This window comes from Mchenga conophoros, linkage group LG3, assembly GCF_057382185.1.
Source record: "Mchenga conophoros isolate Kocher_MC1m ecotype Shallow Benthic linkage group LG3, M_conophoros_male_GT1.1, whole genome shotgun sequence".
Taxonomy (NCBI): domain Eukaryota; kingdom Metazoa; phylum Chordata; class Actinopteri; order Cichliformes; family Cichlidae; genus Mchenga; species Mchenga conophoros.
In genome coordinates this window covers 78,454,405-78,481,441 of record NC_140528.1, presented here as the reverse complement: position 1 = coordinate 78,481,441, position 27,037 = coordinate 78,454,405, and the positions used below count along the sequence as shown (strand labels likewise).

The 27,037-nt window shown below is 40.6% G+C and overlaps 1 protein-coding gene across 4 annotated transcripts in view; it reads right to left on the bottom strand.

Annotated features, from left to right (window-relative positions):
• Positions 1-7,344: 7,344 nt before the first annotated feature.
• Positions 7,345-27,037, bottom strand: part of LOC146580652 (RAS guanyl-releasing protein 2-like) — a 36,933-nt gene continuing 17,240 nt past the window's right edge. Inside the window, exons 8-17 of one of the 4 annotated variants that reach the window (XM_085267408.1) lie at positions 24,447-24,563; positions 23,785-24,066; positions 18,355-18,429; positions 17,885-18,004; positions 16,879-16,994; positions 16,640-16,781; positions 13,521-13,557; positions 10,710-11,207; positions 9,778-9,840; positions 7,345-8,885 (exon numbers count right to left, since the gene is read on the bottom strand). In XM_085267408.1, coding sequence (XP_085123534.1) covers positions 9,782-9,840; positions 10,710-11,207; positions 13,521-13,557; positions 16,640-16,781; positions 16,879-16,994; positions 17,885-18,004; positions 18,355-18,429; positions 23,785-24,066; positions 24,447-24,563 — 1,446 coding nt within the window. In that variant the 3' untranslated portion in view covers positions 7,345-8,885; positions 9,778-9,781. Of the gene's footprint in view, positions 8,886-9,777; positions 9,841-10,709; positions 11,208-13,520; positions 13,558-16,639; positions 16,782-16,878; positions 16,995-17,884; positions 18,008-18,354; positions 18,430-23,784; positions 24,067-24,446; positions 24,564-27,037 lie in introns of all 4 variants that reach the window. The other 3 variants (XM_085267407.1, XM_085267411.1, XM_085267409.1) reach the window with 3 other exon arrangements.

The window sequence follows — 27,037 nt, the reverse complement described above, 5'->3', positions numbered from 1 at the left end:
GGCTTTACATGCCTCTTGGGCATTTTCTCATAAAAAACCTGGAAGGTTTTTGGCAAATCGTTGTCTCTTATGGGCTTGTAAATCCTTCGCATGCTCCTCTGACCACAATGACAATAATGTCTTTAGAAGACTTTCTAGGCCTTCAACAGCCTCATAACCCTTAGATTATTGGCCTAGGATGATGCTCTGTCCCAAAATGCCCTGTTGCCCCTCCACGTTTTTCCTACAGATCCTTGTGTTCCTCTTTGTTGCTGCACATCTAGGAGTATTTTTGTCATCAGCTTGATTTGATCAGCGAAGAAAAAACTGGAGAAAGAAAGATTCTGTGAATAACTTATGAGTGCTCCCAGCTCAAAACTGAGGCATTATGATACGTATATTAGTTCCACTGTTTTCCCATTCTGTGCCCGCTGTCAAGGTGGGTTATGCAACTGAACAGACTGAGACAAAGCAACTATTTTGGGCAGAACGCATGTGTTTGCCTCAGAGCCACAAAGGAGACAATGCCTTGCTTCCGCAAAAGTGAATAAAGTGACGTAGGAGAGGAATAGGATGCCACGTAATGGTGACGACAATTACAGTTATTGGAAGCAAACGTACTAAATGGAAGGGGAAACTGAGCGCTCATCCTTTTATCCCTTTCCTCTCTATTCATATTCTAGGTCTCAGTGGCAGAAGGCTGAGAAAGGAAGCTAAGAAATCCTTCTTCACATCCTCTAGCTCTTCCTGGGGCATCGCAAGGGGTTTCCAAGCCAACCCAGATATGTAATCCCTCTAGTGTGCTCAAGGCTCTGACCACACTTCAGCAGGGAAGCAGGAGAAAGTCAATCATTTTCCCAAATCACCTCAACTGCTGACTGTTCTATTCTGAGATATCCCTCAGGGACAGTCCAGATATCCTGCTAGGAAAGATCATTTTGTTCTTTTTAAACAGTCTTGTTGTCAGATACTACCCATTTGCCATTACCTACTGCCACTGCCTCCGTGGTCTCTGAAAAAGAGATGGAGATTGTATCCAACAAGATCTCTAATGATGCCTCTTTTGCGGTGTGTGGGAGTTGTGTTAGGAAGTCTACAGATTTTTTTCTTTCCTCTACCTGACTATATCTTCAGCTGGGTTCAGTAGTTCTTGTCTCCTGCTGAGAACAGCCTTGGCAAGGCTCTGCATCCTTTTCCTGAGTCATCTGGTGGTTTGCCAAAAAGCAGCCCGTCGCCATAGCAGCCAGAAACCTTAGCAAGGCTCGAGTTTTTCCTTTCAAGACCACATTTGCCGCAATCTACCAATCCTCAGATTACCTGGGAATCTACCTAGAATATCCAAGTCTGAAATAACAACTTTTTCAGATTGATGGTTTTGTAGATACAGGAGGCTATTCCTCCTGATAGAAAGATGACATTCTGGTTATAGTTGTGAGCGGCTGCAACCAGGCAGCATCACAATAAGAGATATGTTTAAATTGGCCATTTTCCAGGACATATTAGGTGCAAAAGGACACTGAAATGAAACAGTGTACATCACTGAGCAACTAATTCTCCTGCTAAATAATCCAGGATTCATTTTCCGTTGGGTTTTATTTAATTGAACTTTTTGAGCTGACTGTGGAGGGCAGTAGGAACCCATCCAAGATATGATATGATTTTAGATCTCACACTGTGGAGCTGGAGCGGTAAAAGTCTACCATTAATCAGTTTATTCTGGAAATGAATCAATTAAATGAATAATCTACAAATTTATGCCTAATGAGAAGAAACGTTGTGGTCAGAAATGTCCACGAATGACTCCTTTTTAGCAGTCTTAGCCACAACTGACATCTACTCAGACAGCAAAGCTCTGCAGCGTGTCATTTGGATATAATGTATGAATAAATGTTTAATTGAAGTATTAACAACACTCTGAGATCTCCGTGTCATTATTCTTGGCGTTTTGTTAAATTAAAAAAAAGAAAAAGAAAGAAAGAAAGCAAACACTTTTATTCAAAGGATAACCAAGGATAATAAATACTAAATTCATGTCCTCCAGGTATAAATCAACTGAGTAACCTCCACCACACAGATAAGCAACACCACACAAATGAATAAATGACAGAAGGACAAAGAGCTACAAAGGGTAGAAATCACAGGACTGCTGAGGTGCTCTGGGCTGAAAGCAGACTATTTCATGCTTTCACTGATGAAATATAACTCACCTTTCAGAGCGATGATAGCCTGCATTTAGAGGCAGGTCTTTATTGCAGCCATTTATGCATGCATACTTTTATAGCCTATCATATCTGTGCTTTCATGAATACCTCAAAGCAGGAATGGTAGATGCGCTAAAGTGCTGCTTATAATCTTCAAAAACACCATGGGAATGAAAGGCATGGGGACTGTAAAGTACATCCAGGGATAAGCTTGTTGTCGTTCCTTCAGTTGTTTTTTTTTAGGGGTCCCTTAGCAACAACGGTGACCCGGCTGTTCAGGTTATACATAGATAAGTCTCAGATGCTCCGCTGTCGGTGATGCCAGGGTCACGAGATACAATCTGCGGGTCTATCAGTCAAAACAGGTTTGCTGCTGAGGTGTGCTTCCCTGCCTCTCCTCCTCCTCCCTGTACCGCCACTTTAGGAATATTAAATATGCGAGGCGTCCCCCACTGCAGATGCAATGCTATTGATTTGGTGTCAATCCTCAAAGCCGCAGTAACATGATTTGGTATCAGCAATGGCTAAATGAGACTTCTCCCAGCAAGAATGGGAGAAGAGGTGAAAGGTTGTCAGGTTTCTCATTCGGAATGACTCCTTGTTTACAGGTAGCTTGATATTTGTCCATAGCCCTTTGGTTAAGGATTCAGTTGGTCTCTCATCTTACGTCTTGAGACAGCTGAGGCTGATTTTACATAACCTTGGCTACTTGGCTGTCTTCTTCTCTTCTCAAAAAAAAAAAGCCTTGAGAGTATTGAAACTGCAGAGATGAACCAGACATTAGAAGTGTTTCTCTAATTCTTTTAAAGTTACACCAGGTCCTGGCCACATCCCACTGGGTCTCTCTGGAGAAAGTCAAATTTTCTTAAAGCAATATTCATCATAACTGATTCTCCTCTAATGAGGATTCCAACCCCCTACAGTGCCCAGTGCTTCACCAGAGTCAGCAATGATCTTAATGCAATTAAGGCTGCAGCCTGACTGAGCCGCTTTGACTTTGCGACTGTTTGCCCGGCTGCTTTTTAAAAAATGTCGACAGAGCCAGATAAGCAGCGCTCAGGCGCTCGAGGCGCTTTCGCTGGAACCTATTTGACTTGCTTTACTTGGCATCAACTTCATTTATGCTGTTTGACTTTAAAGATTACTTTGAGCGAGGGACATCTGTGGATGCGATTTTAATACATACGTGGTTTCTTTGAATAAAACACATGTACTCACTCGTTTTTCTCTGCAGAGACACCTGCAAGCTGTGGGGTGAAAACATATTAAACACCGCTAGCATGTGTCTGCTGAAACGGTTCTGAGGGTATTTTATTTATTTATTTATTGCTTGTCTGTGTGCAGGTGAATAAGAAATACAAGTATAAGTGACTGCTTATAAAGAAGTAGCAGTCTATTTTATTTACAGTATGTATCTTCTTGGGCAGTTTCAAAAATGTTATTTTATTTCATTTTATTGCATTTTATGAGACGAAACATATAAAAGGCAGAGGAATCCAGCGCCGTTATCTGCATTGTGATGCTGCATTGTGATTCACCATGAACCCCTGACAGTGGCTCTGTTTTTGTCACATCACTGGCACGGTTCCCACCTCACTGCTAAGAGCCCTACATCGCTGCGTGCTCGATTACAATAGCTCAACATTGCCACCAAGTGGTACACAGCAGCCATGACCCCGGTTTGGCAGAAGGTTAACAGCTCCAGATGCTTGCAGTCAGTGCAGCACAAGGGGACGGCGCTGCAGATGCAGGTGTCACTGTGGGGCTCAAAGAGACGAGCAGACGTCAAATAATCACACAGCTTGGCTGCATTCCCAGTTTTTGATGAGCAGACATGGAATCAATGATCTGTTCATTAGTCCTACATGAGCAAATCTGAGAGTGATCTGCTGCCCAAAAGAGGCAAAAAAAAATCAATACTGCATGTGGATACTCTTTGCACCACATCCTTCTCTCCATACATGATAATCTTTTATCTCTGGCAACTGAAACGAATAAATGCCAATAACTAGGAACAAATATGCCTCTATAGTCTATCAGGGGGCTGTGGGTCGAATCTTTGTCTAATTGAACATCAGCTGGGGGGGTCTTAGCTAGAATGTGTTTTAGCTTTCAGGCCCTGGAGTCTTTTTTTCCCTTGCAATCAAGGTCACAGTGTGAGAGCGTGAACAATGCACGAGGTTATTTCCCTCCTGCCTTCATTACTATACAATTAGCTGTGGTGGTATTCCATTTCCCTCATTTCAGACTTTGTAGATCGATATTGCTCAGGCTCCTGGCTAAGTAGCTGCGCTGCTGGTAGGGCTTTTCAATAGCTGAATGGGAGGCATCAGTCACTGAGCTAAAAGAGATGTTTGAGAGCTGTAGTCGGCGATGGCCACACACACACACTTTGATGAGCGGTTGTAGAGACTTTGCAAAAACAGTCTCACAAATACGGGGGACACTGGGTGATTTTTAAAGAGGAGATTGTGCTAATGTCAAGTTTGAACAATGGTTCCACTATCATCATTATCAAGGTCATTTATTTGCTTGTGTGGGGTCTGTTGAATTTTGCTTTGAGTCTCCTTTCTTTTTCGGATTTTCATTCATTGCTTTAGTTTAAAGGTACAAAAAAATGGGTACAAACACTTTTTTTGGTTTGGATATCATTAATTGGACCTTCTTGCTGGTGGAACAAGTGGCTACAGAAGCTGAATGTATCACAGTAGCACGGTTATGTGCTTAAACTTGAATGCATCTACAGTACAAGGCGGTATTTGCCCCTTGTCATGCTTAAATGTTACAGACTATCAAACAAATTATATTATTTCCACTAGCCACACCCCAGCCTGATTATTGCTAGATCTGTTTGAATCAAGAAATGACTTAAATAGAACCTGTCTGACAAAGTGAAGAAGGCTAAAAGATCTCATAAAGCTGCTTTTCAGTAGCTGAATGTATCAGTCATTGATCGACATGTGTTCGAAGACATCGTGCCACAATCTAAAGAAACTCAAGAACCAGTCTGGAAAGGGTTAAAGAGCCATTTCTAAGCCTTTGGTACTCCAATAAACCAGAGTTAGAGCCATTATCTGCAAATGTAGTGCACTGGTAATAGTGGTGAACCTTCCCAGGAGTGTAAACGTATACAAGAGCGCATCAACAACTCATCCAGAGGTCACAAAAGCAAAACAACATTTAAAGAACTGCAGGCCTCCAGGGTTCATGATTCGACAGTAAGAAAGAGATTGGGTCAAAATGATCTAATACTAACACAGCATTTGTCAAAAAGAGCAACATACCAACAGTCAAACATGGTGGTGGTGCTGTGGTGGTGTGGGGCTGCTTTGCTGCTTCATTACCTGAACCATGACTGAGATCATGATGGACCTGGACCATGATGGACCCATGAATTTGGCCCTCTACCAAAAAATCCTAAAGGAGAATGTGTGACCATCAATTTGTTCCCTGAAGCACACCTGAGTTGTGTAGCAGGGCAGTGAAACACACCAGCAAGTCCAGCTGTGAATGGCTCAAAGAAATTGATTGAGATGTTTTAGCATAACTCCAAACTGGCCATTCAAAAGCTTGTGGTGTGTGTGGCTGGATGAAAACAACTCTTCAAAGAAGCATGGGCCAAAATCCCTCCACAGCGATGTGAAACACTCATTGCCACTTACTGCAAGGGCTTGATTGCAGTTCTTGCTGCCAAGGGTGGCACGACCAGTTATTACGTTTAGGTGGCAATTACTTTTTCACATAGCTTAATAAATTAGATCATCATACAAAAAATGCATTTTATTTTTTTCTGGATGATCTCTGTCTCATTTTTTGATTTTGATTTTTTTGGAGGATGTGAAATATTTAAAGGTCAAAGAAATCCAGATGGCAGCAAATACTTTTTGTGACACTATTCTTGTGCGTGATAGACCAAGGTCAAAAGGCCAGGTTATCAACACATCACCTCTCCAATTCATCAGCTCATTTTTATTTGGCACAGTCCCTCATGAGAGCATTTAGCAGCATGATGACAGGAGGGCTGAGATATGAGCCGAGCCAGTGGCTGCAGAAAGTCTACAGAAAACACGGAGCAAGGGCTGTGCAATCAGACACCACAACTGACTTCATCTCAGAGAATAATTACATGTGGCACTGACTCCGAGGCTCGTTATTAATGCCTATAATGGACAGGCAGCAGAGGGCACTGGATCATGGTCACATGAAGGGTGAATGAAATGTACAGTAGTACAGTAGTATCCTGTTTTGTTAAAAAGGACCTATTGTGCTCATTTCCAGGTCCATATTTTTATTTGTAAACTTGACTTGGGCAGTCAAATGAGCCATGGCTCATCCTTATTTACCTCACACCGGGGTGTGGTGCAGGCCATCAGTGTGAATCGAGTGACTTTAGCTCACAACCCTTTCCCTAGCCAACTGACAGAACGAGCTGTGTGCCTAAAATGACCTTATTAGGGTTATCCACTGACATCACACAGAGTCAAGAGTAGAAAGCTTTTGAGTCACATGGGTTGCTTGTATATACCCTAATTGTATATATCCAACAGTTTATGCAGTACATTAAAAAACTAGGACCATAATAGGTGCAATATCTCAAAGACCTTTTTTCAGTTGCTGTTAAACTGTCTCTTGGAAAATACTTGAATTTGGAATCGTAGAAAAACGTTGCATTGATATTTTAATGTGCTGCAGGCCATACATGCTACATTAAACTGGGCCGTTTTGTATTAAATGTGAGAAAGTGTTCTGAAGTTAAGCATGTTTGCAGCTAGTGTTAACTAAATGATTTCACACCTGCACTCTGCTAAACCTCTTTGTCTGTTTTACTGAGCTAAGCTGATCTTGAATGGACAGATTCAGACAGGGGAACAAAGAGCTCCCTTTTTATGAATTGTGAAAGAATATCTTTGATGTTTTACTTGACACAATTGTTCAATTTTTAAAGAAAAAAAGAATTTCTTCTTCACCAAAATCGCCAGCTTTCATTATGAAACATTATCTGTATTTATAGTAACAGCACAAAGTTTAAGTAAAATCAACCATCTTTAAGATCAAAGCAGCTGCTTTAATTTAAAGTGTTCCCTGCTCAAGTTAAAGAAGAGAAAGATTTATGTGAATACACCTTTGATTCAGCATACAAAGTGAAAAGAGGACTAAAGCAAGACAAATTTTACTGTTAGTATCATTATTATTATTATTAGTCACAGAATCTCATAACAAGAACACATATTAGAAAGATGCCTGCTGCATTTAATACTGAGGAATCATGTAGAAACAGACCACGAGGAATAGCATGACATCGTTCCGAATAACAGCAAACATCCAATCGTCAGGCAAGGAGTGGCACAGGACAGGCATATTCGTTTTTTTCTTTGTTTTTTTACCAAAAAAATAAATACCAGCAAACTGAGGAGCCTCATTCAGCGACAAACTCGCAGTTGAAGCAAACGCCACTCAAAGTCTGAAGTCATCTCTCCACAGGCACCAAGAGACAGAAACATTTCCTCTGTGTGGAATTTCAAGACATCATACTTGCTAAATAAACGAAAAGTTGGCGTGCTACGTAAAAAAAAAAAATTACAAATTTAAAAATAGAAAAAAATATCTGTCAGGAGAATACGAGGAAGAAGGAAGAAGCATGCAGATTATAAACAGCGAAAATACAACTTGCATGGAAACTTCTCAGGAAAATGTTTTTAGAAGCTGCTGTCAAATAAAAAACGGCTCCAGTTCTAATCTTGTTCTTTTGATTATTTCATTTATTTTTTCTTTAATGCTCTCAACGCATTTACTGGGAAAGAAAAATGGGCTTCTTCATGTGACAGCAGCATTCCTGTTTCTGCTACATTCACAGTACTGCAGGAGGATGGGTCATCTGTCACTGCACTGGTACAAGACAGTACTCTATACTGAAAATAACACCAACCGCAATAACTATAGTTACTGATATTCAGGTAAACGTGACGAAGAACAGAACATTAATTAAAGTCCATCCCAATTACAGCCGTCGCCACGGTTCTTTCAGCTGTTTCCTTTGCTGCCGTTGTCATCGCACTTCAGACGGGCACCACAAATATTTTATCTGACATCAAAATTGGTCCTATTATTGGTCCGCTGAAATGTATTTCAAAACAACAAACAAGAGGAGAGGGGGGGAAAAAAGTTGAGCTTCCCACTTAAAGGAGACTGTAGCTTAGTCTGGGTGGCAGCTTTACATTCTTGGCAATAACAGCACCTCTTTTATGTTTTAAAGAAAAGACAACTGCGCCAATCTGCAGTGTGCTCAAATTTACAAACTCCACTGACGTGAACATTTCACCAAGAAAATACAATTTTGTGGATTTTCTTTTAAATATATATAGATATAGATATATAGAGAGAGCGAAAGAGTAAGTATTTAGTAAGTATTTTACAGTAACACTCGTGGCCGACACAGAATCAAAATGCACATCTTTTTTTTTTTCATAGAAATCATACAGAGACATTCGGTTCCCACTGGTCGTCACATTCCTGTGAGTCGGGCAGAGAGGAGTGCTGCTGCAGCGTGTGTCCACCGTGTGGCAGCATGTAGGTATCCTGGATCGTGTTCAGTGCAATTTCTCCTCAGCGCTGCGGGTTGTAAATCTGACACACTGTAGCACATTCTCCGTCTCGCTCTCGAAAGGGGCTGATTTGGCTTCTCGAACACCGACCGTAGGAGGGATTCTAAAAAAGAGCCAAAATCTGTCACCGGCCTGTTCATCAAAACCGCTCTTCAGTTCAAGACTCCTGCAAAGATTTGTCATACACTGACAGTCAGACGATGCTGTGTAAAGGCTGTGGGAAACTGTGGTAACGGTGAATAATTGCACTGTCTCTCTTCAAGGGAAGACCACGAGCTAAGCAAATCAGGCACGAGTCTGACATTCCCTGTGTGTAACTTGGTGTGAAATACTGTGGAAATGTGCACGATTTTATTGCACTACATCTGCAACGCCTTTAAGTGACCTTAAAGGAGTAAATATTATCATTATTATTTCAGTATTATTAATCTCCACATATTTGTTTACTTCTCACAGAGATCTCCAGGATGATCTCCAATACCATATCTGGTCCTTTTTTATGCACTCTGATACTTTTCGTTTTTGTCAAACTCAAACTAGTTTCACTTCTGTGGGAATAAGCTGAGAAGAGAAGTGAACTTTCATTTGAGGTTTCAAGCCAGAAAGGGATTAAACGACAACACACTGGTGTGTTTTCTGTGCGGTTGCATGGGTTAAGTGGCTTTAACAGGAAGAGAAATGAGTTATGCTAGAAAACTGGGAAATATGTACGCATGTTTGAAGGTGACCAGCAACTCTGTAGCTAATTAACTAATTCCACACAATTTGTTATTTGTGAAAGAGCTACAGGTTGATAGCCAGGCTTTTAATGATTACTGTGGTAGCTGACAGACTGTGTCAGGTCCTGCTGACTTTACAGACAACAAGAATTCTTCCAGGTCAAAATGGAAGCTATGAACTCATTTAATTAATTAGGAACATAACTAATCAGCAAAAACATATAAAACAATTATCTATTAAACAGCAAATAAGCGGTCAAAGTGCACCTCTCTCACCTGGTTATAGATGGACATCAAATACTCCTTCCTCCACTGCCTCTATATCCTCCTCAGCAATTACTAGTGGGAACAGAGAAGGTGAGGGCAAAGAAATAAGTGGCGGTTTGGTCAGCCATCTGGAAATGCAAAGCATCGCCTAAAATCCAGAAATGTGCGGCCTTTGTCTATTTACCATTCCCAATTCATTCGTCTGGCAGCATTGTGCTGCCCACTGATGGAGCAGGTTTGCACTGATACAGAATTGAGCCAGGCAGGGCGCCACTTTTGCTAATGTCTGATGAAAACACTGCCTTTATGAGTCACTAGCCTCACTGTGGTGGACCATTTACATTTCCATTGCAAATTACACTCTATTGTTGGAAGAAAACACTCCAAATGTCAGCTCCCCATACACTCAAAGGAAGACAAAAGCCCCCATCAAAAAGTGGAGGTGTTGCAGTGGTGACATGAAGTCAAAATTCCTCCGGGCTACACTTGTTTATCTTTGATGCCTGCGATGGGAGATTCTATTTTATCAGCACGAGGGGTCAAACTTTAAGGTCTGTACACATATCAAGCTAGCTGGTACTGTATTCATTCCTGTGAGAAACAAAGATTCTAAAAACAAGTAACTCGATGCTTGAAAAATACACTTATTCTGTGGGGGCTTTTTGCTTATGCCTGTAGGCCACAACCAGCAGCAGGTAGTTGCATAAGGACCATAGATATATATATATGTGTATATATATATACACTAGAAATAGGAGGGCTGGCTCGATCCAAAAAGGCTGAAATTGATCAGAAATGTTATAAAAGACAGTTATCAGTGGAATCACAAATCATTTTTTAATTTTTAATGTAATACGTATTTAGACATGTGTAGGGGTCCATTTCAGCAATCATCCTCTTGGAAACATGAGGGATGCTAGCTGCATGTAGATGCATCTTACCAGTGTTCTGCAGGCTGGGTGGGGTGTTAGCAGGAGGAGGGAAGCTGTAAGATCTGGCCTGGAGAGCTGGCGGCGCTTCATGGCTGATGCTCTTGGTCCTCTTCCGGCACTCAACAGCCAGCCGGCTTCGGCAGGCCTTATGGCAGTTGACCCCGCAGGCTGCAGTGGGAATGTTCGCACGATGGGAGAAAGATGGAGGCAGGGACAGGTTTCGGGAGAGGAGGAGAGGACGGGGGGATTGGAAGGGAGGGAGGGACAATCGGCGAGAGAGCAGGCGAGACAGGAAGAAAGGATGAGAGGGCCAGGGGCGAGAGGAAGATGGAGGTGGAGAAGAAGGGTCAGACAAAGGGACGGGTGCAAACTGATGAAACGGGGCAAACGGGAGAGCTAACGGTGACAGTAAAGTGCTTCGACATGCTGTACAGACACGCAAACACTGGCACATGCACACGGTAAGGCCGACTGTGCCCGACAACAGCTCTGTCAGCTGTGGGTAGTCTACAAGGAGAGGAGTGATGGGTCACCCAGCAAGGCAGCAGGAAAGCAACTGAGTTACTGGAATCCACGGCAACAGAAATCTTTCCTGGTTCATTTCTTCACTGTCACTGGTGGTAGTCACCTGACTTTAAATAACTATAAAGTGTGCAGATAAGCATCATATCAAGAGAAGAAAACAGTAACAACCTACATAGTGGCAATATAACAAATTTTGATCATACTGGATTTTTTTATAATGCTTATTTCTTTAACTCACTATGAATTTTTCATTCTAAAATAATTATCACAGATATTCGTCAGTTCCCAAATAATGACACATACCTATCAGTCTTTGCTTAAACTCTCATGTACTCTCATGTCTTTCCAATGTATATGAAGCTATAAATGTTGCTACTATTCCCAGTCTTCATGCTATGGTGAGCAAAGCAGCTGGGGGATGACAATTCAAATTTAACAAGGAGATCTTAGAGCAGTCTTAAGGTCTAAAGCAAAAAAAAGAAGCCTACCTGCTAAAACGTCAAAGAGATAGAAAGAAGCAAAGATGTTTCTGTGATATGGATGTTAGAATGCTGGCATGAGCACAGCCCCACATCTGTTCAGACAGTGAGAGGTTTCTGATTCAAATCTCAGTAGCTGACATCTACTACCCCATTACACACACCAGACAACCCACACACATCAAGAGCGCTCCTGCACTGCACTGCACTGCAGTGGGTGATTCATTTCAATTATGTGCCTGCCGGTCTGTCTACCTCCCTGAGTTTGGGCTAACAATGGTAATGGGGATGAATGGCTGTGGGGCTCTCTCATTGACTTCCCCTGGTCTCATTAATGGAACAAGCCAGAACTAAAACTCTCAGTCAGGCTCACAGAATGCACTCCTGTAGAGTGGAGAGGACACGGGAGAGTGTGAGGGTCAGTGGTGTGTATGTGTGTCTGTATACACAGAGAAATGCATCGATCTCTTTGTGTGGATCTGCTTGTGTTATTTTTTAAAGCAATCACATGCTTGTCTTTGTATTTTAACAACAAACACAAGTTAAAGATTTAAAGCTCCTTACATAACTTGCCTCATTCACGCAAGCACTTTTTGCTACACTTTTTCTATGTAGCAGTCACACAACAGAGAGCAACTTGGTGTTAACATCTTCCCCGAGGATGTTTGACATGTAGACTGGAGCAGCTAGTGATTGAACCACCAACCTTCGGATTAGCAAATGACCTGCTCTACCTCTCCTGAAGTACTAATCCAAGTCTCCCATCCAAGTACTAACCAGGCCCGACAAGATCGGTTGTGCTTAGGGTGGTATGGCCGTGACCTAGTCAACATGACGTCATCATGAAAAATAAGAAATTACTAATCCTTAAAGTTGTTACACTAATTCAAACACAAATATCTGTATTTGTTAACACATGTGTCCTTTTGTTCTCCTACTTAGACCTCCAAGGCTCCAAGAGAACAACAAAGCGTTACATCCTGCGATACACAAGGACTCTGCACACAATACAATACTACTGTGAGGTTTCTCAAGCTGTCATTGCATTAACACAATACTTAACTTCTTCTAAATAATGAGATATTCACGCTAGTAACTGAACAAACTGTGTAGGCAAGGCTGACTGAGAAATCTTTGCAAAAACCTGACGTGGAATTTAGTTTATGCAACACAGAAAAAGCAGGGAAACGCCATCTATGAAATATCTGCCCTACCTTTCTCGCTCAGATGTCTGAACTGTATCCAATCACTCCTTAAAAGACTACAGCAGATGGAAACTAGGTTTATTTGCATTTTAGATCCGGCATCATGTCCAAACCTTTGCTTGACATCTGGAGAGCAACATATTTGTTGCAAATTATTTAGAGAGTTTAACGTCTGCAGATCATCACTCTGCTTTACAACATCAGCACGGACCACCAACAGCATGTCCACAGAGGGGGGGGTGGACAAGCTGCAAATATGTTTAAGAAGGTAGCCGGCCTCTGTGTATGTGCATTTGTGAAATGAACCAGCTTCCTCAAACACAGGTCCACTTGGAGGCCTGAAAGGGCAAATAATTCTCCATTGTGTATAGTGTGCTCTCCGGTGATGGAGTTTATCCAGCTGCTTAAGCAGAGGGCTTTGAATATAATTAAATGTGTGATATGTTTGATGACATTTACTTAGCACTCAAAAATCTGTGGAAGGTGCAACAGATGGGAATCGATGGCTTCAAAAAAAAGGCACTAATTCCTTGAAGCTTGTACCCTTGTAGCTAGAACAAGTTTATTTGTGCAGAAAACAGCGAGCAAAAGCTGAACGACTCCTCTCTTACCTTTACATTTGTAGCCTTGCTTGTAAAATCCCCAGATCTGGAAAAAAAGAAAGAAAAGAGAGGGGAAAAGGAGTGGGGTTGGGCATTAATCCTGATTTTATTTTGTTTAGGACACAAGGCGCTTTATATAATGAGGTAAAGACCCTACAATAATACAGAGAAAACTGCAACAAACAGGCAACTGTGAGTAAGCACTTGGCAAAGCAAGGCAAGAAAGAGGTACAATGAAGCAAAGAGACACGTAAGGTGTGAGAGCGAGATAGAGGGAAAGAAAGGGGGAGAGAGACGGGAGGCCGGCTGGACAGAGGGGGTGGAGGGGGACCGAGATCAAGCGGGATGCAGGGAGCGCACAGGCAGTGGGGGAACAATGACATGAAAGAGCTGAACTGGAGATCACACACCGCACTGGCACATCTGAGGAGGCACAAAATATCCTGACCTCTTCACGTACACACATACAGACACACACAAACCTACATGAATGACAGCAAAGCCACATACACCTGTAGGTGCACATTTGCACACTGACACAAAGAAAGTCTCTCACACACACACACACACACACACACAGCCAGAGGCTTTAAAACAAAGAGAAGTTAGTTCTGAGCAGAATATCCAAACACAACTATCATCACAGCCCTGCCTACGCTGACTGACCTTTAAAGCCTCTGTAGACGCTAAAACACAACACACTACAAACAACAGCTGGAAACATGCTGGTTTTAATTTAAGCTTTGCCACCTCTACTGGCTGTAGTTACACATTTGATATTTAAAAAATGCACCGGGAGACGTTTATGTTTCTATTTTTGAAATCATTTCTAGTGCCTCAGTGCTGAGTTTTGAACCAGCACTGACAAGCAGTGTGTATTTAATTTCTCAGGTATTTTAAGGCAATCTTTTATCAAATAGGAAAGTTCAAATAAGGGAAACTGTGCTGTCTTTAATGCCCCGACTGTAACAAATCTCAAATGTCATTCTGTTCCTGCTAAATTGCTTAAATTGCAAAAAAAGTGACAGAAGGTAAAATTTGGCTTTTATACGACGAGAAAAGTTTCCATTTATCATTCTACTGAATTCCCATGAACCTTTTTTTGTTATTGCCATTTTATTTTAAGTATTTTCAAATGAGGGAACAAGTTGTTTTCTAAGTGACTGACATCAGCCATTATTGTGGAAGAAATAATGGAAGAAAATGTGCAAATTTGGAATTGGAATCACTTTATCTAGACAAGCTCAAAAGTACCCTATTTTTTGTCTCTAGTGGAGGAAGGGGGTTAACTGATCGAACTAACATTTTAGTCTGTCAGACAAAATAATTTGTAGTAATTTATGTCATGCACATAAGTAAAAAAAAGAGCACACATCCAACCCTTTCCATGTGCACACATGGAAAAACAGGGACAGGGAGAGCAGCAGCATGACCCTGTGCAGGACGCAGCAGGCAGGAAAGCCTGGTGGACGGGCACGCCTCTTTCACTCAATTATGTTTAAGGCTGTGAAATCATTTGCAGTAAAGCATCACTGTTCACTGTAAATGATTCTCAGAGTAGACGCGTTATTTTACATCTTTCAGAATCAGGCTCAGGACTGGGAGTTAAACTTAACATGTAGTTTTTAACCTCCATTATTATTTTTCAGTTTGTAGACCTTTATGCTAGTTTAAGAACCTGTAACCATATCAAACACATAATATGACGTCAATGTACAATTAACCCTGCAAACCAAAAGCTCATCGACAGCTCCAAACACTTAGTTTCAGACATTACATACTCTTACCAAACTCTGCAGTCCAGCAGGATAAGGTCACCCACACATGTCCATAGTAGGCTTGTTTAGAAATGCTAGTTTGCAGTATGAGCATACATGCATGTACAAATGTACCTTGGAAATCAAGTATATACTGCATAAGACACGCAGCCTGCAAAAGATCTGTGACTGTAATGAGATATTTTTATCTTTTGTCACAAGGTATGAACACTCTCGTAACTCAAAACAGAATAAGAGATGCAGCATGCGTCAAAAAGCCTCGATGCATCACTCTGTGTAATTTCTCTTCTGAAACTTGTTTGAATCTTTTCCAGAAGCCTGCTGCATCCTCCGGAGATGGAGAAGCTTGCACACGGTGCATTGTCGGCTTGCTTCTGTAATCTGTAAGCCAGTAATTAAAATAAAAGACCAAAGAAGAATGCAGGCACCACAGCACCAGACTGAACATCCTTGTGCGAATACCGGTGACTGGACGCTGGTGTTTACAGAAGGCCCAGCTGGAATTGGACAGCATGTTTTAGGCAAGTGTTGAAAAATGTGCTGCAGGAAAATATTTTGTTTGCACAGGAGCCAAGAGGAAAGCAGACAGATGAGGAAGTGGTTGGTGTACAGTATCTACCTCTGCCACACACACACAGATATATCCAAAGGAAGAGGCAGACTGCCAGGGTCCTTATCTTTCCCTGCTCTGTATTCTGAATTTCCCCCATGACGATTTAAAAGTAACAGACTTTCCCCAGAGTTTAACGTGCTGCTGTATACATGTTTAATTTTAATGGAAACACATACGGTTGTCTGTACGTCTCTCTCGAGAATTGGTCCGCTTATAATGCAATATAAAGAAATGAATGTGATGTCATCTCAGTGTCTCTACTTCAACACTAAAGGCCTCTTCTCATTACAGCTTAGTCACTGTCTGTGTCTCAATAACACAGAGATCCTTGGGGGACTTTTGGGAACGTTGAGGGCCAGAGGACGCACACTCACACACCCTTAACACTGCCACAGACGAGGGTTATCATCTCACCCAGTTAACTTCCTCTCATATTTCCCAGAATGCAACTTCAGCAGTGTGTGGCTGCAGCTCAAAGTGATTGCACTACCCTGACCTGACAGGAGGAACCTTAAAGAGTTGTGCTACCACGGCTTGACAGTGACAGCCAAGACAAATAATGAAGTGCATGACACTGGGGCATTTATAAATCCTACAGCTGAGTCAGTGCCTAAAATCGAGTTTTTCATGGACTGTGTTTCATGAACATTTTAGGATGGACTGAGGTCAAAAGCAGAATTATACACAAGCTGAAAAGATGGCTACTGTTTAAGTTTTAGGCATAGATGTTTACTCACAAAGCCAGCACAGTGTTCACAGAACGTGGGCTTGACATAGGTGGTCTCAGTAAAAGTGTGGATGAAACCCATCTTGCAGTTCAGCAGAGAGCTGGCTTTCATAAAGTAGTCTATCATCTCCTCCCTGCTGATCTTCCCGTCTCTGTAAGAGGACGCAGAAAGAGATGAATGTCATAGAAAGCAGATTGTAAGTTGGCTCAGTCTATAAAGTGCTTGTGAATAAAGCTACAGATTCTCACTGGTTCTTGTCCAGTTCTCCAAACTTGCTGAGGTATGGAAAGTTGTTCCTGATTGCTTCAAATTCATCCCTGGAGATATTGCCATCGCCATCTGTGTCAAAGTTCTTGAAGACTGACTGAAAAGAAGAAAGATGTGAAGTAATTAGGCTGTTTTAGGGAAAAGTGATTATTGTGATTGCCTGAAAAATAACACAAAAATTTATGTATTTAAAATTTAGATCCACAGATTTGTCCATGCATGAGCTCTGCACCAAGTTTCACAACATTTTTCTTTTCCATCTTTGGTCATATATCTGCATTTCACTTGTTTATTGTGTAGTTTTGATGAATTAGCAGTTCTGATACTAACACCTATAACACCTCTCAGAGCAACCTAAAAAACTAAATGTTCAAACTGGGAAACAAGTATTCCCTCCCTAAAAGGCAGAGAAACCCACAGCATCACAGCAGGTCACATTTATTAAATAATGTTGATTGTCTTTAAACTTTATAAATATATATACATACAGTAGATAGAACAAAGCTAACACTTTGACTGGGTGACAACCAACTTAACACATCTGGAAAATAACATTTGCTGAAACAGAATTTTACAGACAGAGTAGATCTGTCATGCAACTCATTTGCAGATGTGCATTTGTGGGGAAGAAGTTACCAAAACACATACGCCCTAGTTATGGTAGTTATGGTTTGTGCAAGACTAAAAAAATACACTCTGACATTTGCTAAATCTTTGACAAGCCCAATAAAATGTAGTAGATCAGACTCATGCAGTCTAAAAGATGATTTCATAATCCAGCAGTTTGATAATGAAGAGCACTGGTGAGCGTTATTGTTTTTGAATTAATCATTTTAGTGGTAAAAGCCTAGAGATGTATCAGTTTTTAAACTTTTGATCTCTGACAGTTGTGGTGGTGAGTACAGCCATAGCTCATTTTTATCCTTATCCTTGTAGCACCTCTCAGGCTCTGAGAGATGTGAATATGAAGGGAGCAGAGAAACTCACTTCCACCATCTTCTCTATGTGTTTCTTGATGATCGTGGGGTCAGCGCTGGGCTTCACTGAAACGGCCCACTCATCAATCATACTGGGCTTGGGATCAGGTGCGGGGGCAGGGCTGGAGTTCTGCTACAGTTGATGAGAAATCAGAGACCATGAGATCAATAATAAACCAGGGAAGTGAAGCAAAGAAAGCTGCCACACAGGGCAGAAGTCAGGAATAACCTCGGTGGATCAGAATGAAAATACTTTTTGAAAAAGATTTCCAGCGTAACAATTCTGATATTTTAATATCTTAAGATAAATATTGTCTACAGTATATTTGTCTGAAATGCAGGCAATTTTAGACTGAGGTTCAGAAGGCACGCTTAAAATCACCATTATCTATCATAGCAAGTCTGTAGAAAAGCAATATTAGTGCATGAGAGGTGAGGGGCTGGGAACACACGGGATGAGTATATCACCATGCTGCTTACCACTGGCTTGCGTGGTTCCCTCTGTAAAGACATCTGATAGATCTCCTCTTCTGTGTGGTATTGGTCCAGAGACACCTGCACAAACAGCCAATGTGAAAAAGGCACATGAAAAAATTCAAGTAATTTCCATTTATCAGGTAAAATCAGGTATTAACACCAGCAGTTATTTCAAATAAGAATACTTTTATTTCTTAAATGTAAAATACTTTTTCTATAAACATCAAAAGTAAAGTTTTTTATAGAGTTACAATTTGGTTCATACCTTCCAAATCAGTCCTACAAAACCTAAACTAAAGGCTAAAATATTGTTTGCTAGCTAAAAATATGACATTTTGAGACATCAGTGGTTTATGCTAGCAGCCTGTGTCTAGTTAGCTATTAAAGTATGAACTGTGTTAGCAAGCTACTGGAGTTACCTAAGGCACTATACATATTTAAAATGGTAAATGGCCTGTATTTATATAGCGCTTTACTAGTGCCTAAGGACTCCAAAGCGCTTAACATATGCAGTCATCCACCCATTCACACACTGGTTTGATTTGATTTGATTTGATTTGATTGATTAGCATTCAAATATCTCAGTGAGGACAGAACAAAGATCTACCACAAAGCAAGAAAGCATGAGACAAGGCTAATCAAAAGGTATTGGCTGAAGCATTTGCTTATTACGCCAACCCTTTTAACAAAAGATCTTTTTGCATGCAGCTCCTGTACACAGGGCTCGAAGCAAATAATAAAACAAAGCAAAAACAAAATAAACAAACAAATAAACAAGAAAAAGAAAAAAAAACGTTCCACCTTAGATAAGTAACTACATCAAAGCAAAGGAATCAAGAGTTTTTTTTGTTTTTGTTTTTGTTTGTTTTTTCTTTTTTGTTTTTTGCTCTTTTCATTCTTGATTTATATATTTTTCTAATACTGTATTTTTAAACATATTTTTAAACAAGGAAAATGAACTACACCTTTTTAAATCACTGTCATAACTATTCCACAGGTTAACTCCTCTAACAGAAACACATCTCTGCTTTATATTTGTCCTTATCTTGTTTTTTTTAAAGAAATCTGTTCCCCTTAAGTCATACTGACTCTCTCTGACTTTGAACAGCTTCTGAGTACTGGGGCAAAGCAAGTTATTTTGTGCTTTATACATTATCTGTGCCATTTTATATTCAACTAAATCATACAATTTCAGGGTATTCAGATTAATAAACAAAATGTTAGTTGGTTCTATATAGTTTGATTGGTTTATAATTCTTATAGCTCTTTTTTGTAACTTGAAAATAGGAAGAGTGTTCGTTTTATATGCATTACCCCATATCTCCAGACAGTAAGTCATATATGGAAGCAACAGAGTACAATAAAGTGTGTATAATGATTTTTTGTTCAGGACATGCTTTGTTTTATAGAGAATAGCAATGGTTTTTGACATTTTTGTTTTCACATGGTTTATATGAGACTTCCAGCTCAGCTTATCATCAATTATCACTCCAAGAAATTTATTTTCGTACACTCTTTCAATTTCAATTCCATTAACCCTTATTTTAGATACATTTTTCATTTGTCTAGTGCCAAAAATAATCAATATTGTCTTCTTTATATTTAATGATAACTTATTTACATCAAACCAGTTTTTTTATATATTTAACTCCTTTTCCGCTGTAGTCAGAAGCTGTTCTAGGTCACTGGTGAAGGCAAGCTACATATTTAAATGTAATGAGAGGGGAAGACCCAAAAGTCTTTCGCTTTAATGTGCAGAAACATCATAGCTTAGAACTAACATTTGAGTTTGGAAAGCTTATATAAATTTACTTTTTGGTTCTTTGGTCTGTTAGCAATTTGCTGCAACACTTAGCAGCCTGCAGCCATTTATTGTTGCTAGCTGACGGAACTCAAAAGAAGTCACCTAATATTTCAGCTGCAAACCATTTCAGAACACTTGTCACCTGCTATATATAGTGATATAGAGTAACTGCATGCTTTCGTTCTGAAAAATATATTGCCACGTTGTCTGAGCGCACACCATTTATTGCAATCTTTTGCTAATTACTGCCCACATACGCACATTGAAACCTTTTATTTAATGGGCATTGATCCAGTTTCTTGTATGGTGCAATATAATATTGGATTCTTTAATGGAGGCAAAGGTTGTCATCACTTGACTTGTGTTAACTCTAAAGTCACATGATGTCAGCTGAAGTAGCTCCATTAAGTGACTTACTGTCAAATGTAGTTCAAAGCTGAGGATAGTCAATAAACATGGATCTATATGCATCTGTTAATTTGTAAGTTTAAAGACAATATATAAGCTTAATTACTTTATATTGTGAAAATTTAAAACAATAGCAATAATCCAAACACCTAAATCCAGGCATCTCATAACAACAATTTGTTGAATATAAATGTATTCACATATAGTTTCTGAACGCATCTGTCGAGTACTTAACACAAAGACCCTTTCACACAGAAGCATATTTCTCAGAAGACCTGTTAAGCAGAGTCATCTCTTGCGTACAGAGCCATTATAGCAACAAGTGAGAGAGCAGCATCTATTTTTTGCACTTGTAAACACCATAGACATGTGGCATATACGGTCTATGGTTAACACATTTAGGTCTGCTGCTACACGTACTCGTCTACTGCATCCACGCTTGGCCTCGTACACTTTTGTTTTCCTTAAGTCCTACTCTCTCACTGTACTTGTGTGTCTTGTGTTTTAGTCAGCTGGGACAAAATTGCTAAATTATTTTCTTTTTATTGAACCGTGTCATTTCGAAGAATTCCAGACATTTCAGGGAAAAGGTTCAGTTGCAAAGCAAAGTACATCTGAAAAGCTGAAGAGAAAAATAACCTGCGTGGTTTGCTTATTTTACCTGTCTAAAATAAAGCATGCCTTCCCCTTTTCATTATTTTGAAGGATTTATTGACTTGCTTTCCATCTTATCGCTGCAAACCCAGCAGGCCTCATGCTAGATCAACTCCAATAAGCACTGGCATAAGATAATTGGATATTGACTCTGTCCAGCAAACTTTTTCTCTTGCCTCTCAGCTCCAGAAGCTGTCAAGTTATTTTCTTTTATTTTCACAGGAGAAAAAAGGAGAAACCAGCTGCAATCTCACAGCAACACCTGCTACCAGTAATTGATCTCCTTGGATTGTTTAAATTCAGAAAGCGCTTAAATTCAGGAGATTCTTGTCTGCATCTGCCAAAAATACTGACATATACACACACACACACTGGGTTGTGAAGTTGTAAAATGCCACTACCACCTCAGCTTTCAAACTAAAGAGCAGGTAGCAACAATTAAGGTATCATTCTCACTCACTGTTACATGATATTACAGTACATCCACTTTATTTCAAGTGGATGTGTAGTAAAATATTTGCTTAAAATATATTTCTTTATACTGACTTATTTAGTCATTGAGGTAAATCCAAAACATTGCCTTTTGTTTAAATTCCAGTTAGATTTTGGTCTGAATGCAAATCAGTTTAGTCTGTTTTCCCTGGGTAAATAAAAACAGCTGAGGATATCCTCACTGCTGTATATTTCCTGTGTGCTACTGTGCTCTCTAAAAACCCTCTCATTTCTCTCTCTATCAAAATGTTTGTCAACCACAAATTATGAGCCATTTCCTTTTGTTGTTGCAGAGTGCCACTAGTCAAAGCAGATGTCACTGACTGGCACCGTGGTAACATTGGTTACAGTCTTGCATTAGCCTGGTAGGGAGGTGTATACTTTTTACTTAGTTTTTTTTTGTCTTTATTATTGTAAAACTACAAAACAGCCCAGTCCAAATGAATGTGGTCTCAATTAGTTATGTGTATAAAGCAAACATGTCCACAGAGTCAATTTCTTCCATTCCAGCCACTCTGCCAACATAGGCCAGACCAAAGATCTGTCAAAGGACATCAGGGACATGATTGCAGCCCTGCACATAGCTGGAATGGGCCAGAAGACCATCAGCAAGAAGCTTTGTGGGAAGGGAAAAGCTGTTGGTGCGATTTCTCAGAAATGGAAGAAATATAAAATTTCCATCAGTCACCTTTGATCTGCAAGATCATGCCTCACAGGGTGAGGATGATCATGAGGAAGGTTGTGGATGGGTGAAGATGGGTTGTGAATTGGTCTTCCAGCATAACAGTGACCCACAATATAGTCTCCAGACCTCAAAATGAAAAATTCAGCATTGGTTCAAACAATTAATTCCGCCACTGTATTTCTGTTGATCTGGATAACCAAGTAAGAATCGTATGAAAATGAAAATGTCACAATGTCACTATGTTACAATTTTAATTAAGCTGATCCTAAGCAGGCCTTAACACAAAGGTCTTTGTTGTTACTTTTTACCCAAGCTTCACCTCTTCACTAAGTTTTATTTAAGCCTTTGTATCACCTTGCTAGCAAGTATAGCAATACACATGACAACAAACAGCAGTGAACGCATGCCTCCTCCTCAGTTCTTCCCTCAGTAAAGGAATAAATACAGCTGAGCTATTAGTACAGTGATCTCTTAGGTAAAGGGCTTTCTTGAAAAACTGTTCAGATTTCAAAGAAGAGACTGCTGCTACTGAGATCCCCTTGGGTACTTTCAAAGCTAAAGCAACCTGACAGGGAAAGCTTTTTAGTCTAAAGGAATAGACATGAGATTTCAGTCCAGGTTAACAACTTAAAGTTCAGTGAAAACGATGCTGCAGGGGTTACAACTCTCTGTCCCTGATAAAGAACAATGAGTCACTTCAAACAGTGGAACTGGGCTAGCAGTGTTATGAAAGTGAAAACAACAATGCTGACTTAAATGCCCTCTTTAATGTTCTCTGCACCCAAGCGTTAGCATTAAAGCTAACGTACGATGCCTTTTTCTTTTTTACCCATTTAGTTTTGTGAATTTTGCTCAGCCTGTGACACATTTATTTCTTTCCCTCCTGTACGGCTGTACAACATCATGTAAGTGCAAATGTAAGTAACCCAGCTTGTCTCGCTTCTGCTTCATCTTGCTGTTCATTTTCAGTGCATTTCCAATCAAACGCTTAGTAACCATTTCTCTGTTATGCCACTGTGGACCACATCTGTAAATCCCATTTGCTTTGTGATTGAAGGTTCATGTTTTGAATCTTTTCCTCTACACATGATCTCTGACTTTTGTCTGTGCACAGATTTTGTCCCAGCTGGCTACAGTCTGTCTGACCACGAGCCAGTCGAATCACAGCAGAACAAAGTCAAACAGACTGCCTGCTTCACTGGCTGGAAATAAAATGTTTCCTCCTACTACCTCCTCACAGCCGTCTGGTTGACAAACAAATGCCACTTCATCATGACTAACTTGATTTGGGACCTGATTTGTCTCTTATTACCCCTTTAACTGCTTTCTGTAGAGGTAGGTAATTGAAGCCAAACATTTCTCTTGGACTCGGAACAAACTTTATACCCACTGTAAGTAAGTTGAGCAGGTCTGTGTTGGCATCGACGTTAGGTGGCGTGGCCTGAATGAGCGCCAGCTCTTGAAGGATAGCGTACAGCTGCTGGGTTTTTGCCAGGTTGACTCGTGTCTTCTCTTTGTCGGCCCAGTCTGGCAGTGCCACATGCACAGCTATCAGGTCTTTCAGGTGCACGCCAAGAATTGGGAACCGGAAGCCGGAGCATTCAGAAAAACGCTTGCGGTACTGACTGTAGTTGCCACATGATGTCACCAGTTCAATTAAGTTGTTAAAAACCTGTCGTAGAGTGAAAGGAATATAGGTTTGAGGAGCAGAAAAGAGAATGCCTGTCTCAGAAAAGATTGATTTGGAAGCATCACAAATATTGTCGAAAACTTTGCTCCAGATGGACTTGCATAACTGTAACTCGCCCAACTGTTGCATTTAACTTTCTAGTCATGTGACTCAAATTCATAGTTCTAAAAAGACACTGTGTAGGAGTAATGGGCACAGACAGGGAGCTTGGTACCGCTTACACAGAAGATGCTGAATACTCAATCAGGAAGCATTATCACTTATTAGCTCAGCGCACAGACATGCAGCGAACATTGAATTTGTCTGGTAGCGCCTGGTTGCGGTTGCCAGAAATAGATGACAGATGGCTGCAGCTACTGCACCTTGTTGGTCTCTGCACTGATGTGAGCCTGCGTGTCTTTGAGACGAGAGATGGAGCTGTTGCTGAGGCCGCCCACTACCGCCATGAGTGTATTGAAGTTCTGCAACTGTAGCAGCTTCTGTGAACGGAGGAGGAAGAAAAATTAGGAGTGAGGGTGAAAGAAGAGATATTTTATGAATGTGTAAGACACTGCCAAGAGCAACCTGGCCAAATTTTTTTTTTAAGGCAGAGAGAGAAAAAGATAAAGAAGGGTGGTATAAGTTAGGAAAAAAGACTTACAGGCAGTCAGAAAGATGCAGCTATGGAAATAAATGGTTACAGGGTGAAGAGACTTCTGGGTTAGATACTGAAAGAGTTTAGCAGGCCAAATACACATCCACACATAATCTGAATACCAAGAATTTAGTGAATGCTCTAACCTGTCTATGTCAAAGTTAAGCTAACTCTTTGTGAATGGCGCTCTGTGGGGCTGCTCGCTGCCCTTCAGACTGCTGGCATCTCAGTGAAAATCAATGAGGTCGCTGCTGCGTGGGAGGGCTGCCAGAGGGGATCATTTGATTCAGCTCAAACAACCTTTAGAATCAATTTGCAAAGCAGTATGGAAAGCAGGCCATCATTTGCAGAGTGTCGCTGCACCACGCATACATGTGTTCATCAGTGATGCCTGGGAAAGGTTTCACTGTCAACATGCCACACCTTTCCCTGTCACCTAAGAGTTAGCACACAGTGGACTGGTGATGCGGTATGCTTATCAAACGCAGGTGGAACATTCACAAAGAACACAATGTGCAATAAACTGAAGGCAGCCACGTTCACAATTGAATTTATAATGCAAGTGTGCAGTTGAGAAAAAAACACTAATGAGCATGAGTCATTTGTGATAGGCTCCCAGTAGGATGCCGAAATGGGACACAACCAGCAGAGGGAAGCTTTAGGAAATGTCAAGTGCAATAAGACTGCCTCCTGTGCTGCCTCTGAATACATCTGAAGCCAGCATGTGTTTGCCCTGGGATACATCAGAGAATATCAAAGTTTGTGGCATTTTAAATGGGCGGAAAATGAATGAGGAAATTTTGTGGAGGGTTTGATCTTCTCAGATGTGTATGCTCTAATTTTGGCCCACTCTTAGCCTTATTGGAGGATTTTGGGGCATAAATCGCCATTTAAGGTCATGCAAAGCATCTTAATCGAATTTAAGTGCAGTACAGTTTGTTTCAGTCCTGCATAATCCTGCACAAAGTGTGCTTGAGCTTCAGTGCACAAACTGATGGCCTAATACATTTGACTCTTCCAAAAGGTTCAAATTTTGTCTTGTCAGTCCACAGAATATTCTCCCAAAAATCTTTGGGATAATCAAGATGTTTTTCAGGTTTTTTTGTTTGGTTAGTTAGTTGATTTGGGGGAGGTTTAGATAAATGAGAAATCGGCCTCTGTGTTCTTTTTGGTCAGCAGTGGTTCTATTTTTCACGGCTCTGTACATTCAAGTGAGGAACTAGATTGTGTTAAGCTTTGCTGATGCATTGGACACATGTTTGCAAACTGGCTTCATTCACGGCACTGCCCCAGAATCTGAATATAAAGAAGTTGAAATGTGTGGAGTTGGTGTAAGGTGTTTCATGGGAAAGATAGTTACTTTGGTTTTAATCATTAACTGCATAGACAGCCATGCACAATCATCCTAAGAGGACCAAAAAAAAAGGGAATTTAACACTAAGCATTGGCTTCATTAAAATGTCTGCACAGATCAGCTGAAGTTCTGTATTCATGAATTCATTCTACTTAATAAAGCCACAAATTAACCTTCACCAAACAGGGTTAGCTGTGCAGCTCATGTTACCATGGTTATCTGCTGTGGTTGAAACTGAGCCAGCTTTGTATGTGAGGATGTTCTCAAGCACAGCGGTCCTTTAACAGTAAAATCAGAATCAAGCCGCAATTTCCAGGGATGAAAAATGAAGCAAACGGGAAATGTGAAACACTGCAGTTCCTATAATGGCCACTTGAAGCTGGCTCTAAAAGTCAGACTTTGCAGAATTAAAAAGCATAGCCTGGGACAGAGAACTGTTTTAACCTCTGCGAATCATTTCCCCATCATAATAACTGTAAGGAGGGTGAACAGCTTCTGTTAAGACTGACAGCTGGGCTTGAGGATACTTTGATTAACAGGTGTGTTAGTACTTGTAGTTGGAGATACTCAGTCTGTGCTGTGTTTCACCTCCTGTAATTCCACTAGCTCAACTTGACATCTGGGTGATGTCAGTTTTGATTAATCTAGCTTTATATACACACTAGCATTCTGAATGTGTACACATTTGAGCAAAGTAAGTATAATTGCATTATCGAACAGCCAGCAAAAATAAAATGAAGCCTAATGGCAAGTCATTCTTTTCAAATAACTGAAGAACAAAGAGTTCTCTGGTGATGGCAGTGAGTCAGCAGTGTGGGGATCACCACCGTTATTACGAAGGATCTCATAACAAACGAGAATATCCACCTAGCAGCTGGAAGGCTGTTTCAATCCACAACCACAAAGGCCAATGTGTATTCAACACAACAAATGTCATCAGAGCACATTACAATTCATCCAAGGGA